This window comes from Mirounga angustirostris, unplaced genomic scaffold (genome assembly GCF_029215605.1).
Source record: "Mirounga angustirostris isolate CCGP_5_RB_7025 unplaced genomic scaffold, mMirAng1.0.hap1 SCAF_4, whole genome shotgun sequence".
Taxonomy (NCBI): domain Eukaryota; kingdom Metazoa; phylum Chordata; class Mammalia; order Carnivora; family Phocidae; genus Mirounga; species Mirounga angustirostris.
Window position 1 is genome coordinate 99,132,957 of NW_026991712.1, and position 16,695 is coordinate 99,149,651.

The following is a 16,695-nucleotide window of genomic DNA, read 5'->3' on the forward strand; positions in this document are numbered from 1 at the left end:
GGACTAATTGGTGCCACTAAAAGAGGAAACGCAGACTCTATTGCTTGGGGTGCAGAGTGGAGAGGAGTGGAATGATGTTTTGGCAGAAATGCAAGAACTTAAAGCAATGGGAAGAAGAGAAAAAAAAAATCCCGGAAGGGCTCTAGTCTTAGCTCCTTCATGGTAAATGCTTTGAAGCACTGTTTATTCAAATGTGTAATAACAAGCATCGGAAAACAACATGCAACATTCTCCCCCCACCCCCCATCCCGATCTTCAATCCCAGAAGGAAGAGACCTATGATCATGATAGTGGAGAGAACTCAAAATTCCAAAAAGGTCCTCAGTGGGCACTCTGGCAGTGTCAGAGTTTAGTAGGGCAGAGGGCAAGCATCCTACCTGTTGGCCTCCTGCAGTCTGGAGAAACCAGACACAGTCTCCTACCCTAATCCCCACTAGGCAAAGCAGTGGTGCCAGCCCTGATTGGAGGGGACATGAGGCCTATGAGGACAGCTCTGCCCTCGGCACTTGGCCTAGCCCAGCCCTCTGGAGGTAATGAGGCGAAGTAGCCTTTCCTCTTAGGGTGGTCATGGAAAGCAAGGCCATAGCCAAAATCAAGGCCCTTCTCAATGAGAACAAGCCAGCCTCTTGAGGAGGAGAAAGAGCCTTCTCTGCTCTAGGGAGAGTTCTGGGCTAGGAGTCCTTGGCAGGAGTGCATACCCACCCCACCCCACCCCCCTTCCCCTAGCTCAAGGGCCAGTTGCTAACTTCAGCCCCCAAATGAGAACACTTTATCCATCACATTTCAAATAAATTATAAATACATACACAGAATCCAAACAAAGTTCCAGTAGAAGCTGCTCACAGCCCCTCACAGGGGCCAGCTTAAAGAAAAATGGTCACCTCTTTGTTCTCTTTGTCTCTGGAGCTATAGGCAAAACTGTTCCCCCTCTTGCTTGAGTAACCATGGGGACAGTTCAGGACAGAGAGAGGTTCAGACTTAGAAACACTCTCATCCCCATCTCCTCTCTTCCCTCCTCAAATCCCTTCCCCAAAATCCAAAAACAAAACAAAACAAAAAACCTAATTCTTTCACTGAAGGGTTCTGGAGCATTTGAGGAGGTAAATCTCACACTCCCCCTGTCAAGTGGGGAGACTCTGACCCAAAGAAGAAATGATTGGCCCAAAGTCAAAGATCCTGTCTTCTGGGTACTCCGGTAATGTGCACATTACTATGGATGGTGTTTAGGGAGGTGAGAAGGTTGGAGGGGTTGTCTCAGTCCGGAGGAGAAATTGGCACAGGGCACATTCACCTTTGGGATGATAAGTGGGCTAATTGGCACTGGATTGGAAAATGGCTGGATTCTTCCTTCTCCATCCTCTCTGAGCAGCCCTATGGCCAAGGTCAGACTAAAGTGCTTTGAGCTGGGTAGGAGATGAATGGCCCTTTTCCAGTCAGCACTGACTCTTAGGCCCTGGGGTCCAGAGAGGGACTGAAGGAGGTGTCAGAAAGAGGAGACATATCAAAGACAAATATGGAACTGGGTCCCAAAGTGAAGAAGCACCAATAGCATTGGCCTGCCCTGGACTGGGGTTCGGGTGGGGAGGGATAGAGCCTGGGAGAAATGAGGAAGCAGGGGTGGAACAGAGGGCAAACCGAGAGGGCATGTCCTTTTGTAAAGGTGAGGCACGGAAGTATGAAACAGAGGCCAGAGAAGGAGTTGTGGGTTGGGGGAAAACGAGGAAGAAATGGGCCCATCCATCCATGTCCTGGGGCTCTGGGGCAACTTAGCCTCATGATGGTCCTTTGGGACCTTCCAAAGTCCCTATCTGGACCCACAGGAATGAAAGGAAGGCCTGGACAGACATGGAAAAGGATCTGAATGCCTCAAACCCAAGAGGCTGGGGAAGGGAGATGGACAGAGAGGTTGGAGGTGGGGAGGGCTGAAATGGAGATGCTCCTAGACCGCTCATCTTGTCTCCCGTACGTGAGACTAAGCCCAAGAAGGAGGGCAGGGAGGAAGGTCAGGAGTTTCTAGGGCAAGTACGAGTGTAGCGTTGGTAGAAAGTGCCCCAGCCTAGAGAGGTGGGAGGACTGAAGGAACAGAAGAAATGCTTCCCCAGCAAGTTTCCTGGCTTCAGGATCTTGAAGTTGCAACCCAGTTGCAATATATCTGCTCCCCACTGAGTCCAGGCCACATCAGGACCCTCTACAGAGCTGTTTTCCAGGCTAGTTGGCCTCCTGGGTTCCCACATGGTAGGCTGTGTGGCTGAGCAGAGGCCAGAGGGAAAAGTGGGAGCGCGCGGGCTGACTGGAGATGGGGGCAGACACAGGCTTAGATGACAGCCATTGAAGAGGGGTCACTGAACTGCTGGTGGGCCCTTCATGCAAGGGACCAGGAAGAAGGCTGCCAGCCAATTTCCCCTCCCCCCACTTTTATTGAAGCCGACACGTTGATAGAAGTGGCTGCTAGGAACGAGTCTCAGGACTCTGGTCTCCTGCCCCCTGCAGTAGAGGCTCATTCTCAGAGGCTATAAGGGTATAAGTAAGACCCCAAGTAAGATGCTGGGGGTCCAGGCAGTAGACAAGAAGCCGTGAGCTCCTGCCATCTGAGGCTCCAGCCAGAGGAGGGCTAGGAAGCCACTGGGAGGGCTGCCTGGGTTTCTGACAGCTGATGCCTGCCCATCCATCAGCGACGACGTCTCAAAGCTCAAAGTCCAGAATGACAGGGGAGGGGAGTTGGAGAAGGAAGAAGAGGGAGGTCCTGGAAGCTGGAGGTGGTTGAAGAGGTGCTGTCCTGTTCGGGAGGAGCCAGGTGGGGGCTGCTTACTGCTTCTCCACTGCTCCCTGCTCAGCAGCGCTCTCCAGGCTGGGGCCCTGGCCCTGGTCCTGGCCCTGCCCGTGCCACGGAGTCTCCTTGAACACAAACCAACAGTTCCCGGCCCACAGGAAGAAGTTGATAAAGCCAAAGAGCTGCAAAGACACCAGGGAAGTTTGTGAGAACAGTAAGGAGGGCATTGTGGGAACTGAGGGGGGTGGGGCGGGGGAGTCCCTGTGGTGGGTGGGGGAAGAGGCTGAGGGCTGGGAAGACTGAAATACAGAGAACTGGATGTAGAGGCAGGGTTCAATGCCGATACCCACCACCGGTTCTCTGATGAAAGTCTCTAACTGTCCACAGCACGCACCTGAGTTTGTAGCTTGATCGCTAGGAGAATCTGGCCCCTGGAGTGAAGCATCATGCAAAGCATAGAAAGGAGCAAGGGCTCTAGGGCGCTCTCCACAGCACTGTTCTGAGTGCCTTTTTTCAAGGGTGGGTGTGGCCAGAGCTGTCCAAGGTGCTCCTTTCCCGGGCCAGGGACCCAGCCAGGGCTATATTCAAATATTTATTCAAAAATACTTAAGGGGCACCTGGGTGGCTCAGTCAGTTTAAGCGTCTACCTTCGGCTCAGGTCATGATCCCGGCATCCTGGGATCAAGCTCCATATCGGGCTCCCTGCTCAGTAGGGAGCCTGCTTCTCCCTCTCCTGCTCCCCCTACTTGGGCACTCACGCACTCTCTCTCTTTCTCTCTGTCAAATAAATAAATAAAATCTTTTAAAAAGATACTTAAAAACCTATCAGCAGGTAGTATTTGGGGGGGGACTGTACTGATGTCTGCAATTGACTTCGAAATGCATGAAAAATAAGATGGTTTGATGGATGAAGAGGGGCAGACAGATATGTGATAAAGCATGTCTAGGAAAATGTTAATGGTACAGTTTAGGCGACGAGTGTGTGGGTGTTCACTGTAAAATTCTTACAACTTTACTGTATGTGTGAAAATTTTTACAATAAAATGTTGGGGGCTAAAACCTATCAGCAGGGTTCTAACAAGGTCTAGAAGGTTCCCTGGTGTGCCAGCGATGAAACCCCTTCAGTTGCTGGGCCTTGGGGAGTTCTAAGCCATTTTCAGGACAAGGCTAAGGTGACGGGGGCATTTGAAAAGCTTGAAGCCTCAGCTATGTGCCAACTGATATGGAAAGATTTCCACATTCTAACAGCCGGGATGGCCAAACCTCTGTGTACCAGCTGGGCCCACCCTTGCCCAAAGCCCCTTTCCAGTTTAGAGGCCTGGGTGACAATGAAGCCCTTCTCTTTCACTCTGGGTCTGCTCCCAGTCTTGAGCCCAGCCACACAGCCTGCGCGCCCCTTCACATGCTCGCACACACATTGTCAAGAGGCAGGGGGAGTGGGAGGCAGTCACGGAGAGCATGCCTGGAGGTGGGGAGAAGGGAGATGGGAGGGCAGAGTACAGAAGGAGGAAAGAACAGGAGGCTAGTGGCTCTTGGGTTCCCCCCCAAAACCAACATGTCTTCTCGGGGTCATCCAGGGGCCAGCAGCCGCCCGTAGGTGCTGGGGTCACCGGCTCCAGTTGCAGGGGATACGGGCTGGAGAGACACCCTCTCTGTTCCTCTCAGAACCTGCCAGCTGGGACCGGCCTCCCCCAGACACCAGCAGCGGCTGCAGGTCTCACCACAGAGATGTTGGCCAGTCCCATAGAGGGCGAGGCCCCAGCACTGCACACTGCTTCCTCTCCATGGCACACTGACATGGCTGCCGTCAGGCTGGATGGCCGTGTGGCCCCCTTGATGTCCGTCAAGCCCTTGCCCCAGGCGGCTGCAGCTACCAGCCAGAAGAAGGTGAAGGAGACAGTCACACAGAAGTCCTGGGAGGAGCAGAGGGACAGGAAATGCACTCAGAAAGGTCCCCCTGATGGCCTACTTCTCTTCGTCTGGCCATAATGCCCTGGGATCCTGCAGTCCCAGGACAGCTACTTCTTGCTGTCCTACCCAACACCTGGAGCCTCAGGGAGCCCAGGTCATCTTAAGGAATCTGTTTACTGCCACTAAAGGAACGCTGCCACTCAGGTCTACCCCTGCCCCAGGCCCTCAGAACGGAGGTCAAGCAACGAGGTATCAAGGTACCTGCTGGTGACTGTCACCCCCAAACCCAGGTGGCCTAAACTCCCCACTCTCGCCTTCAAGCCTTTCCTTTGATCACCATTGCTCAGCTACCCCTGGTGGCAGACTGCAGGAGACAAATGGGGTCCTCAAGGGCACCCCTTCCACCTTGCATGCCTCGGTTACGGAGATAGGAGAGGGGGAAGAATATTAATGATAGCTAACACTTATTGAAGCTAACTATATACCAGATATCTTACCTGTATTTTCACTCATCTCCCCCAAACACTATGAGATAGGTATTATTTTATCCCCCTGTATATTGAGGAACCTGGGGTTTAGAGGGGATAAGTGACTTGTCCAAGAGCACACAGCTATAAAGGACTATCCTGGAATCTGAACCCAGGCAGTCTGGCTCCAGAGCCCACTTCTTAATGCTGCTACACCCTCTCTGAGCACAGCAAGCGATGGGGGATTGCTAGAGGCAGAGTCCTCGGAGCTGTGGGAACCACAGAACCTGAAGGGGATGAACAGCAAAGAGCTGGCAGGGAGACTCAGGAGTTTCCACATCGGGGTGTCCTCCCCGCTCAATGTGACATCAGTCCCAGGAGGCACACCTCCTCAGTTTCTCCACCCCATTCCTCCTGGCCAATGCCCACTCACCACCAGCGGGAAGCGCTTGTTCTCTGTGTAGAGGTTGTGGAAGCGCAGGTAAAGGACCAGCGCAGCCATGGTGTAGAAGAAGGAGAAGATGCCCAGGGTCACAAAGAATTCGGCGGGAGCAGAGAAATCCCCCATCAGGTGCATGGTCTTGGAGGTGGAGTCCTCATCGCAAAGGGGCATCTCATACTGGACCCGGTTCAACCTGTGGGTGGCAGGGGAGTGTCATCCTGAGCTTGGGGCAATACCCTCCCTGTGGAGGCAGGGGACTGTCCCTGCGCTGGGAATAGTCCTGCGCTACTTCTCACCCTGGGACTCTTAACAGAGCCAAGAAAGGGGACATGGGGGGAGGAATGTTTCTGGAGCCAACCTTGCAGTCAAGACAGAAACATCCCCAGAAATCTGGTCCAACTCTACCTCCCATTCAGCCACTACCGCACCCTCATCCAACTTGCCCAGATACGGTGACCATGTATTTCCAGGTATCTCCAGGGCCCTTTAGGTCACAACCACAATATACATAGTGCATCTATTTCTGGTAGCCAAACCACCAGGGAGATCAGCTTCATTTTGCCCCCCAGAGAGCACAGGCCCACAGTGGCCAGGTTAAGGTTGGACTTTCCCATTCTCAGGCCTTATTTAGCACCCCTTCCCCATGAGACTATATGGGACAAAATAAGGACAGAAAACAAAACAAAACAAAACAAAACAAAACCCTGTTATATACAAGAGATATTAACCTAACTTGGCCGTTGGTACTAAAAATTTCTGAAAAGGCGAGCCCTGTCCCCAGCTCTCTTCTGAGCAGTTGGGACTCCCCTCCCTAGGCTCCCAAATAGCCAGGAAAGAGTATTCTTTTCTACCTCCTGGTCAAGGTATATCTCCTTGTATTCTAGTGTACCAGGTGAGGTACCCCACATCAACTCTTTAGGATCTAAGTACTAACAAGCTCCCTAACCTTCAAGGCAGGGAGGAGGTCGCTGAAGGTCAGAGAGACCTGTCCAACTAGCCTCCATTCCAAACTGCATGGGTTCTTTCTGTAGGAACTTTGTTACCTGCTATTGGTTATCTATGGACTGGAACATTATTATAACAATGACCTATCTGAGTTTCCCTGACATTTTTCTATGGTTAGTGTGTCTGAAATTCCTAAAGGGCAGGAAGGACCGAAGTCTTGTAGTTCTATTTGAACCGAAGTGGCACTAAACAAAAGGTCTTTAGGCTTCTGGAAGAGGAAGAGTCCAAGCAGGTCCTGCCAAACCAGCAAGAGAGGCTGTGTGGGGTCAAAATCAATTCCTGCTCACCTGAAGGGATAGCCGAACAAAACAATGATGGAGCTCACATCCTTGGCTTCGTTGTTGCAGCGAACTGTTGCCCCTGTCTCTCCACTGTAGGAGCCGCAGGACCCGAAGGCGAAAATAGCAAAGAGCTGAGGGAGAGGGAAGCCCTTTGAGAGTCAGAAGGCCTCAACTGGCCAAGGTATATCCCCTCAGAACCACCTTCTGACTCTCAGCAGGTACAGTTATGGGGGTGGAGGAGGATTTCCTTTAATCAAATCCCTCCTGGGCAGGGACTCATGGCTTCCCTTGGCCTTCCTGCCTCAGGATGCTGTGTTCACTGCACCCGAGTGCCAGACCAAATAGCCAAATGAATGAGGTTGACTTGGAGTGGTGTCTGCTCCAAACCCCTCCTTGTACAGATGAGAAAACTGAGACTCAGAGAGCAGAGCAATTTATTAGAGTTCACCCAGCTAATGAGTGACCAGGGCTAGAACCCAGATTTCCAAACTCCTAACCCAGGTCTGTTTTTACTCCATAATGCTACCAAGCATTAGCAAAATCATGTGCACACAACTCTATTCTAAACTCTGGGTGCAAGCCTGGGATGTAGATGAACTGTCTTCTAGGTGCTTAATGTCCAAGACACCAAGACACAGAGAAACACACAGAAAACAATCACTAACAGAGGAAGCTCTGTGCTTACTAAGAATGATTCCATCACGTACAAGCGTGTCTGGAGGGAGACGTACAGAGAGCAAATGGATAGTTTCCACATCTTCCCATTGGGTGTGACAGGTAGCCTCCTTAAGATGACGACGAACACAAAGCAGTTCAGGCTTTTGGAAACGTCTAGCATAAAGCTGGACCTGAATTTCCTCCCCAAGGGAGAGGCACCCTAGAAATAGATAGCTCTGTGCCAACTGGGATCAGGCATGTGCTGGAATTCCTTCCATTTCTCCTCTGGAGCTGTCATTGAATCTTGTTCCCTTGTCGCTACCTTCCAGTGGCTTCCTGCCTCACGTATAGCTAGAAGGGACAACTTCTGCCAAGCCTTCAGAGGGGCCAGGCGGGGAGCTGTCCCTCGCTCTGCCAGCCTAACTTCTCCTCCCCCAAAGGTCCTTTTCCTTGCAGCGACAGTCCTGGCTCAAGCCCAGAGAAAAGTAGCTTCCACTTGCCTTATCAGCCTCCACTCTTTCCCCAGTGGTGTTTCCCTTTGTAATCTGCTGATGCTGCCATTGCTCAGTGTTAAGAACCAGAGGCATTTCAGATCACTTGAATTGTTTTCCTCTTCACCTTTCATCACATTTTGCTAAACCTCCTGTCTTAAGTGAAATGAAATGTCCTCAACCTACGGTTTTAGCATTTCTTTCTGGGGAAACACACTGGTTCGAAAAGGAGGTGAGAAGCTGGAATCTCTGATCCTCCCACCTCATCTGTTCAGGCCCCATTTCCTGTGCACTTACCTTGTACAGGCTTGTACATGGTGGAATCATTCTTAGTAAGCACAGAGCTTCCTCTGTTAATGATTGTTTTCTGTGTGTTTCTCTGTGTCTTGGTGTCTTGGACATTATTAAGCACCTAGAAGACAGCTCATCCACGTCCCAGGCTTGCACCCAGAGTTTAGAATAGAGTTGTGTGCACATGATTTTGCTAATGCTTGGTAGCGTTATGGAGTAAAAACAGACCTGGGTTAGGAGTTTGGAAATCTGGGTTCTAGCCCTGGTCCGGGTCACTCATTAGCTGGGTGAACTCTAATAAATTGCTCTGCTCTCTGAGTCTCAGTTTTCTCATCTGTACAAGGAGGGGTTTGGAGCAGGCAATCGAGAGGCCTTGCTTTCACTGGATGAGGGTAATGCAGTCAGTGTGCTCTTGGCTGGGCTGACCAGCAGCTGTGCTCTGCCCCTGGGTCGTGCCCGTTGCCCCTGCCCCGCCTTGCATCGCCTGGCCTGGAAGATCTTCTCCATGCTGGAGCCGCTGACCCCTCTCTAAAGGTCATAATGGGCACCTCTCTGTTTCCAGGAGGTTTAGTTCAGACAAATGAGAATGGTCTCCATTTTTAAAACACATCCAGTAGGGCCGCCTGGGTGGCTCAGTCGTTAAGCATCTGCCTTTGGCTCAGGTCATGATCCCAGGGTCCTGGGATTGAGCCCTGCATCCGGCTCCCTGCTCCAAGGGAAGCCTGCTTCTCCCTCGCCCACTCCCCCTGCTTGTGTTCCTGCTCTCGCTATCTCTGTCTCTGTTAAATAAATAAAATCTTAAAAAAAAAAAAAAAACCACACATCCAGGAAAGGAGAGAGCATAACTCTCCCCAATGCCTGAATAACCTCCTCATCTGGCTTAATTTACAGAGGCTGAAGTGTAGAGCCCTGTTTGCTCATGTTGACCGAGCTGAAGAGAAGTTGCCCAAAGCCTCTGCATCATTACCCTTTATATACTCCAAGCGTCCTCACTGGCATAACAGTGGTGCTTCTCCAGCTCTTCTTCATGGGAATTCTCGAATTTTTGTCAGCTCTGTGAGCCTCTTACAGGTTTCTTTATTCCTCCTAGCTTCTGGCCCATTAGGGTGTCACATTCTAGGAAGGGCAGCACAGTTGGATATATTTTTACCCATTGGCAGGTAGCTCTATATAGGTCCCCTAAGAAAATAGGTATTCCTAACTTGGGGCAATGAATGGTCAGTTGTGGGGCCTTCTCTTCACCAGCACTTCCCTGACAGGCATATCTACAGAAAGATGACACTTACTGAGCATCTACTGTGTACGAGGTACGGTTCTAAGCACTATCATTTAGTAGTGAAAAGAAGAGAAAAATCTCTGTCTTCATGGAACTCGTACTCTAGAGCTGCATTATCCACCATGGTAGCCACCAGCCAAGTGTGGCTATTTACATTCAAATTCATTCAAATTAAATAAAATAAAAAATTCAGCTGCTCAGTCACACGAACCACATTTCAAGTGCCACATGTGACTAGCAAGTACCATATTGGACAACACAGATCACAGAACTTTACCATCACTGTCCAAAGTTCTGCTATGGCTAGATGATAACCTTGAAGTTCTGAAAATCCTGAACCCTGCTCTATGATTCCTCAAAGAGTGAAATATACCACGAATAGCTTTAGTCCTAGCTGTATCCTCTTCTCTTCTGAGTCTTTGAAAGTCAGGAATCCCTAACCACCTTACACAGCTCTTTGTCAATCAGAATATATAATTAAATCTGAACATCACACAGTCATCTGATGTCAGAAAACATAAAGTTTGCTAGGTAAGTGGATGAAGGGAAAAATCTGAGGGGAACCTCACAGGTTCACAGGACAGCAGAGCAAAAAAGATCTCAGACAGGGATGCCTGGGTGGCTCAGTTGGTTAAGTAGCTGCCTTCGGCTCAGGTCATAATCCCAGGGTCCTGGGACTGAGCCCCACATCGGCTCCCTGCTCAGCGGGGAGCCTGCTTCTCCCTCTGCCGGCTTCTCCCCCTGCTTGTGCTCTCTCGCTCTCTCTGACCAATAAATAAATAAAATCTTAGGGGCACCTGGCTGGCTCAGTCATTAAGTGTCTGTCTTCGGCTCGGGTCGTGGTCCCAGTGTCCTGGGATGGAGCCCCGCATAGGGCTCCCTGCTCGGCGGGGAGCCTGCTTCTCCCTCTCCCACTCCCCCTGCTTGTGTTCCTTCTCTCACTGTCTCTCTGCCAAATAAATAAATAAAATCTTAAAAAAAAAAAGATCTCAGAGATTATTAAGCCCAATGGTCTCATTTTACAGAGGTGGAAACTAAAGTCCCAAAAGATTAAGTGACTCTCCCAAAGTCATATTTAGCTATCATGAGAGCCAGCCTTGGAATTCACATCTCCTGATTCCCTGTCCAGTGCTCTTTCTACTTCATTCATTCATTAATCAACAAACAGTTATTGACCATCACCTATGTGCCAAGTGCTGGTGACACAAAGATGAATAAGACCTGGTACCTTCTCTTTCGAGTTTACGTCAAGGAAAAAAGTGTCATGCTCAAACAAGCAAAATAAAATTCTGCATCACAAAGTTATTAAGGCTAAAAAAAAGAGAGAGAGCTCCTATGTTCAGTGAAGATTGTAAGGAGGCAGGGAGTAGCTCTGCACCTGGGATGCAGGAGCAGAGGAAGACACCCTGACCCCGTCCCCTCCACCTTTCCTAATCAGATTTGCCTTCTTCCCTAAATGTGCCAGGTGACTGAGGCACAGAGAAGAGCAGGAAAGAACTGAAACCATCCATGTCACCCAACACAAGGGTCTGAGTTGGGCAAACTGCTCAAAAAGAACAAGAGCCAAGGAGAGATGGAGTCCCTGAGACAGTGGAGGAGAGGGATGCGGATCTCTGAAGTTCTGATGCCAACCAGCCTTCCTCCTCTTGGCCCTGTATTGCTGGGGACAGCGATGGTCATACACTGCTCTCCATGCCCTCCTCCTCCTGTCTCTGCTTCTCTTTGGGAAGGGTGTCAGAATAACCTCACCAGTCTGGTGCCGACTTGCTTGATGGTGATGATCCTTTGACATCACTCCCATCCCCAGTTAGTGCGGGACACAAGGAAGACAAGGTTTCCCCCTACTCTTACCCCAACAGTCATCTCATTGGTTTTATGGACTCTGATGGTATTCTTTCGCATTCCCCCACACCAACTGAAATAGCTTATTTTCATTACAGAGACCCGAGAGCCAAGTAAGTGGCTTTGGCAACTCAAAGGTAAATTACTGATCAGGGGTACACCCAGTTAATGATAATATGACTTACTATGGGAATAGTGACTGAGTAATCCAGGAGATTCCTTTGTGCCTTACCCTCAAAGCGAGGATTTGGCAGTGACATTTGAGTAATCTAACTAAAGGACAAGTCTAGCTGACAGTCTGCATAAAGAAGAAATTTAGGGGAAAGAAGAGGTTTAGGAACAGGGGAAAGGAGAACCAACACTCATTGAATATCTCCTGGACTGCTTGGACTGAATGCTTCAATGCTTTACAAAAATCACCTCCTATATCCTCCCAGTGAACCCATGAGATAGATCTCACCCTCATTTACATATACGAAACCAAGGCCCACAAAGATTTTGTTACTTACCCTAGGTACCCTAGACTCTATGGCTAGAAAATAGAGGAGACTCAATTTAAACCAAAGCCCCTCAACCTCAAAATCTGCCTTTTTTCTTTTTTTAGGAAACCATTCTTTAATAATTGATCTATACCCATGTTATTTTGCTAGCTTTGTGAGGACTTGGTGAGGACTTGGTCCAGAATTGGAATTGAGGTGAGATTAATTTCTGAATTTTAAAAAAAGACACTCTAAGCCAAGCCCCTAACTGATAAAAGCCTAATATTGCTTTCTTCTTTTCAGGATTCCAGCAAAATTGCTTTTGGATAACAATGACAACAAAAGTTTTCAAGCATCATTACAATAAATGCAAGATCTGTGTTTTCTTTTTTTCCTTTTCCAGCCCAGGAGCATTTGATCCCCCCAAGCAGGAAATGAGTGAAAATCCCAAATGACATTTTCTCTGTCATTTCTGGTGCTGGTTCCTGTGCACCTTTACATGAGCTCATCCTGCAGAGACTCAGGGCAAGTGAAACTCACGCTAGGCTGCCAGGATGGCAGTGAAAGCCAATCATGTCTCCCTTTGATGCTGCCCTTCGCATGAAGGCTGAGTTCAGAGTCTAGCCCTGGGCCCCCGGATTTAGCGCTATGAGAGAAAGGCATCACCCCCTCTCTAAGAAGTTGAGGATCATAAAAGTCAAATGGGTCTTAACTCTTAGGGATCAGTGCTGACCCTGAGAGGAGACAGGATCATTTTCCTAGGCATTGTTTTGTGCAGCCTTTATAGAAATGTGGATTGGGGGTGGTGGGGGGGCATTGAGAAAAGGATAGAAGGATTGAAGAGGGAAGCTTTTCAGAATCCCCCCACGAAGGATGATTCCATGGTCTAATAACCTCATTGTTTTCCTTATCCCTTGACAGTCTTTCTCAAATTTCCCTTAGATCCATTTGTCTAGTTTAATGATAAAATTATACTCTTACCTTTCAGGTTCTGCTCCTCATAATGGCTCCCTAGTTGTGGATGGCAGTCACATGGAGCCTTAATATCATTCTTACATGGCCACCACTGGTACTCAAGTGGTGGGTCAGAATAGGGAAGTGGAGGGGGGGAGGTGAAATTGCTCAGTCAGCAGTCCATCCAACTGCTCTTGAGGCAGTAGGGAGAGTGGAAAGTCCCCACCGGGTCCCAGAGTTTGCACTTGGGAGCTCCTTGCCTGGCTTATAGCCCCAGTCAAGGTCTCAGATATCTGAAGATAACTCCAAATGCACTATTGCCCCTGAATTCCAGATCTGATGATTCCCATCCAAACGATGATTCAGGAATCAGTGACACAGTGCTCACTCTTGTCTCCTATGATTTAAAAGTCCTTTAGAACTCAATCCTCCTCAGTCTTTTTTTTTTTTAAAGATTTTATTTATTTATTCATGAGAGACAGAGAGAGAGAGAGAGAGACAGAGGCAGAGGGAGAAGCAGGCTCCCTGCTCCGCAGGGAGCCCGATGCGGGACTCGATCCCGGGACTCCAGGATCATGACCTGAGCCGAAGGCAGTCGCTTAACCAACTGAGCCACCCAGGCGCCCAATCCTCCTCAGTCTTAATGGTAACTTATTCCTTAGCTGAATTCTGGGCTGAAAGCACATTAATTTAGTCACACACCATTTGGTGTGTGGATTGTCTAACTTAAATCTCCTCTGTTATAGTGTACTAAATGCTCCCAACAAGTTTCCATGATTTGAAAGAGTGACTGCACCTGTCCACATTCCTAACTTACACTCAGGAGGCCTTGGGCACTGGTAAGGACAGAGAATATACCAATATCTCAAAGTACCAGTGAGGTAACGAGATGTATTTCTCCTAGACTATTACAGAGGAAACTGAGGCAATGAGCAAGTGATTTCTTCAAGGTCACGGGGTGAGTCTAATGAAGGGCAATATTCTGGCATACCAACCAGTTGAGAGCAGAAGGGGACCCTGGAAATGGTGTGATCAACAGTTAACTAATGTTGGAAGCTGAGGTCCAAAGAAGTGACTTGCCCAAGGTCACAAAGCTGGAAAAGGCAGGTCCACGTCTGAAACCCAGAGCCCCAGCTTCCCTACTCAGTGTTTTATCTTATTCTACAAGCCACATTTTGGCCACAGTGTGATTTTTATTGTCTGAATATTTTTTCTTTTATTTAATCCTAGAGTCATAGACTTCATTCATTCATTCATTCATTCATTCATTCATTCATTCATTCATTCACCCTTTCACTCAGTCACAGGAACCCAGATTACTCTAGTGACCTCAACAGGACAACTGCCAGCCAGGACCCTGTCCCTGGAGCCCACCTTCAAGATCTAGTGACGGTGGGTTGGGGGGCAGGATGGTTTCCATCGCCCGCCTCCTTCCCTCCTCTGCCCTCCGTGGCTTTCCTCGTCCTCCTTGTCCTCCTCCCCCCTCCCGCCACCGAGGAGTGGTATGTGCAGGATCAGAGTTCTGGAAAGGTTACACCCGGCTCCTCTCGCCCGGGTGAAATGTGAGCGCCCTGGGCAAGGGCTCCTTGCACATAGAAGGACCGAATCCCGGACTCCGCATGCCTTGCTCCTCGCCCTCCTGCCACCAAGTGCTGGAGAAGCAGCCCCAGCCCGCCCCTCCCCCGCCCACCTGTCGCCGCCCCCCACCCTGCCGTCACGGCCGGCCGCAGCACCTCCCCGCCCCCCACTCCGGCCACATTGCTTCGGGTCAGCGTCACAGCCCAGGCTCCCGAAATAGCCCGCGGCTAGAGCATCGACTCACCCACTGGAGAACTTTGATGAAGCCCAGCGGCTCCTCCAGCCGCCGCCAGCGCAACCCCACCAGCAGGCGGTCCACCTGCGGAGACAGGGCCGGCGAGCGGTCAGGGCGGCGGGGGACCCGAGAAAGCGCTGGTCCTCCTCCCACTCACAGTCGGGAGAGGGGGCGGAAAAAGGGTCCGGCCTGACACCCAGGTGGAGAAGGGGTGGTAAGACAGCGCCGGGGGCGCGCGGGGAATACCTGCGGGCGCGGCGACTTGTCCGCCGCGTGACTCGAGCCCTCCGTCGAAGACATGCTGGCACAGCGGGGCCGGGGCGCAGCGCCGGGGCTCGGCTCCCTGGCCGGGAGGCTGCGGCGGGCACCGCGGCGGGGCTGGGGGCTGCTGACCGGCGGTGGGGGCAGCGAGCGGTGCGGTAGCGCGGGCCGCGGTCGGCGGCGCGGACTCCAGGCTGGCGGGGCGGGGGGCGCGGGCGCTGCAGCGGGCGCTCGCCGCGGCCGGGACCGCCGCTCTGCCCCTGCGGCTGCAGAAAGCCCCCGAGGCCGATTCAAACTTCTGTCAAACTCGCGAGCGCACTTGGCAGCCGAGTCACGTGGCGTGCGCTCGCGAGCCGTCCTCCCGCCCCCTCTGCTCCGGGTCTGCCCGCAGGGCGCCTTAAAGGGGCCTGGGGCCTCTGCGGGCAGTTCGGCCGCGAGGGGGCTCAAGTTCCTTGCCAGAAGCCTCCAGGGCCAGTCCCAAGCCCTACACCACAGCCGCTCCAACTCGCGGCCGAAGTCGGAACTAGCCTGGACGCCCCGGTTCCTAGTTCATCTGTCCCTATTTGCCTGGATTTGGAGCCGCTCTGCTCTCCTTCCACACCAGGATACCCAGAACCTACAGGATTTTCATAAAGCAGGATCAGTGTTGATACAAGGTTCTAAACATTACGGTGAACAAACGGCTTGCTTTCAAAAATCTCCGAGAGCCACTACAGCGGGGAAGGGCAATGCAATAGAAATTGATGACTTTTTATTCTGTCTGGTTAGGCGTCGGTTTAATTTTTTCAGAAAAGGCATTCGTAAGTTGGTGACAAAAGTTATTCATCTTCAGAAAGTATAAATTCATTCTCCTTTAAAATAGACATCACCGGGCGCCTGGGTGGCTCAGATGGTTAAGCGTCTGCCTTCGGCTCGGGTCATGGTCCCAGGGTCCTGGGATCGAGTCCCACGTCGGGCTCCCGGCTCGGCGGGGAGCCTGCTTCTCCCTCTGACCCTCTCCCCTCTCCTGCTGTTTCTCTCTCGCTCGCTCTCTAAAAATTAAATAAAATCTTAAAAAAAATAAAATAAAATAAAATAAGACATCACCATTTAAATGAGAGGGGAAACAGTCTTTGAGGAATAAGGGGCTTGGAGAATATTTGCATTGGAAAGTTGACATTGTTGCATTATGATTGACCTTAAATCGGTCCCTAATTTTCAAAAAAAGTGTTTGGCAGGAGCCCTGAGTGAGCAGTCATGAATATTACCCATTCGGTTTACTGGATTGTAAATAGTGAAAGGTTAAGTGATTTGTCCAAGGTCACTGAGTGAGCCAGGGGGCGGTGGCCAGCAGAAAACCCGCCTGTGCCTCCGAAGAATTGACTTGTAAATATGTATCCTCCGCGTCACAAAGTCATTATTGGAGGTCTCCTCCGGTACTTTCGAATGACTACTTTTTGAACAAACGTTTAGCTATTGTTAATACAATTCATTCCCCCATTGAGTAAGTGCCTTACCAAGGTTTCGGTAGGAGGGAGTGGCTGGACTTGAAGGAAACTTCACCAGCGTATTTCCATGCAAATCATATTTCCACGAAATAAGAAACAACAGAGTCCCCAATCCAATTTTTAACAAATTGTTCTGCAGTTTTAGGTTCCTTAACTGTAGAATAGGAATAATAATAACTGCCCTACTTACTGCATAAGGTCATCATGAGGATTAAGTGGTGTGATGTGTGTAAATGCCCACATGACACAAATATGAAATAATATTTAT

At 50.4% G+C, this 16,695-nt stretch overlaps 1 protein-coding gene across 1 annotated transcript; it reads right to left on the bottom strand.

Moving 5' to 3' along the window:
* Window positions 1-155: 155 nt before the first annotated feature.
* Window positions 156-15,879, bottom strand: SYPL2 (synaptophysin like 2). Its single transcript, XM_045897036.3, has 6 exons — window positions 14,926-15,879; window positions 14,689-14,763; window positions 6,883-7,007; window positions 5,582-5,783; window positions 4,492-4,683; window positions 156-2,952 (listed from the first exon to the last, which is right to left on the bottom strand). Exons 1-6 carry the CDS (start codon window positions 14,977-14,979, stop codon window positions 2,806-2,808), a joined length of 795 nt encoding a protein of 264 aa, XP_045752992.1. The 5' UTR covers window positions 14,980-15,879; the 3' UTR covers window positions 156-2,805.
* Between the last annotated feature and the right edge of the window lie 816 nt (window positions 15,880-16,695).

Coding starts and splice junctions, on each gene's coding strand:
- SYPL2 (XM_045897036.3), bottom strand. CDS start 14,979: ATGTCTTCGACGGAGGGCTCGAGTCACGCGGCGGACAAGTCGCCGCGC. Junction 7,008..14,688: donor TCATCAAAGTTCTCCAGTGG/GTGAGTCGATGC, acceptor CCTCTCCCTCAG/CTCTTTGCTATTTTCGCCTT. Junction 5,784..6,882: donor TTGTTCGGCTATCCCTTCAG/GTGAGCAGGAAT, acceptor TGCCACCCACAG/GTTGAACCGGGTCCAGTATG.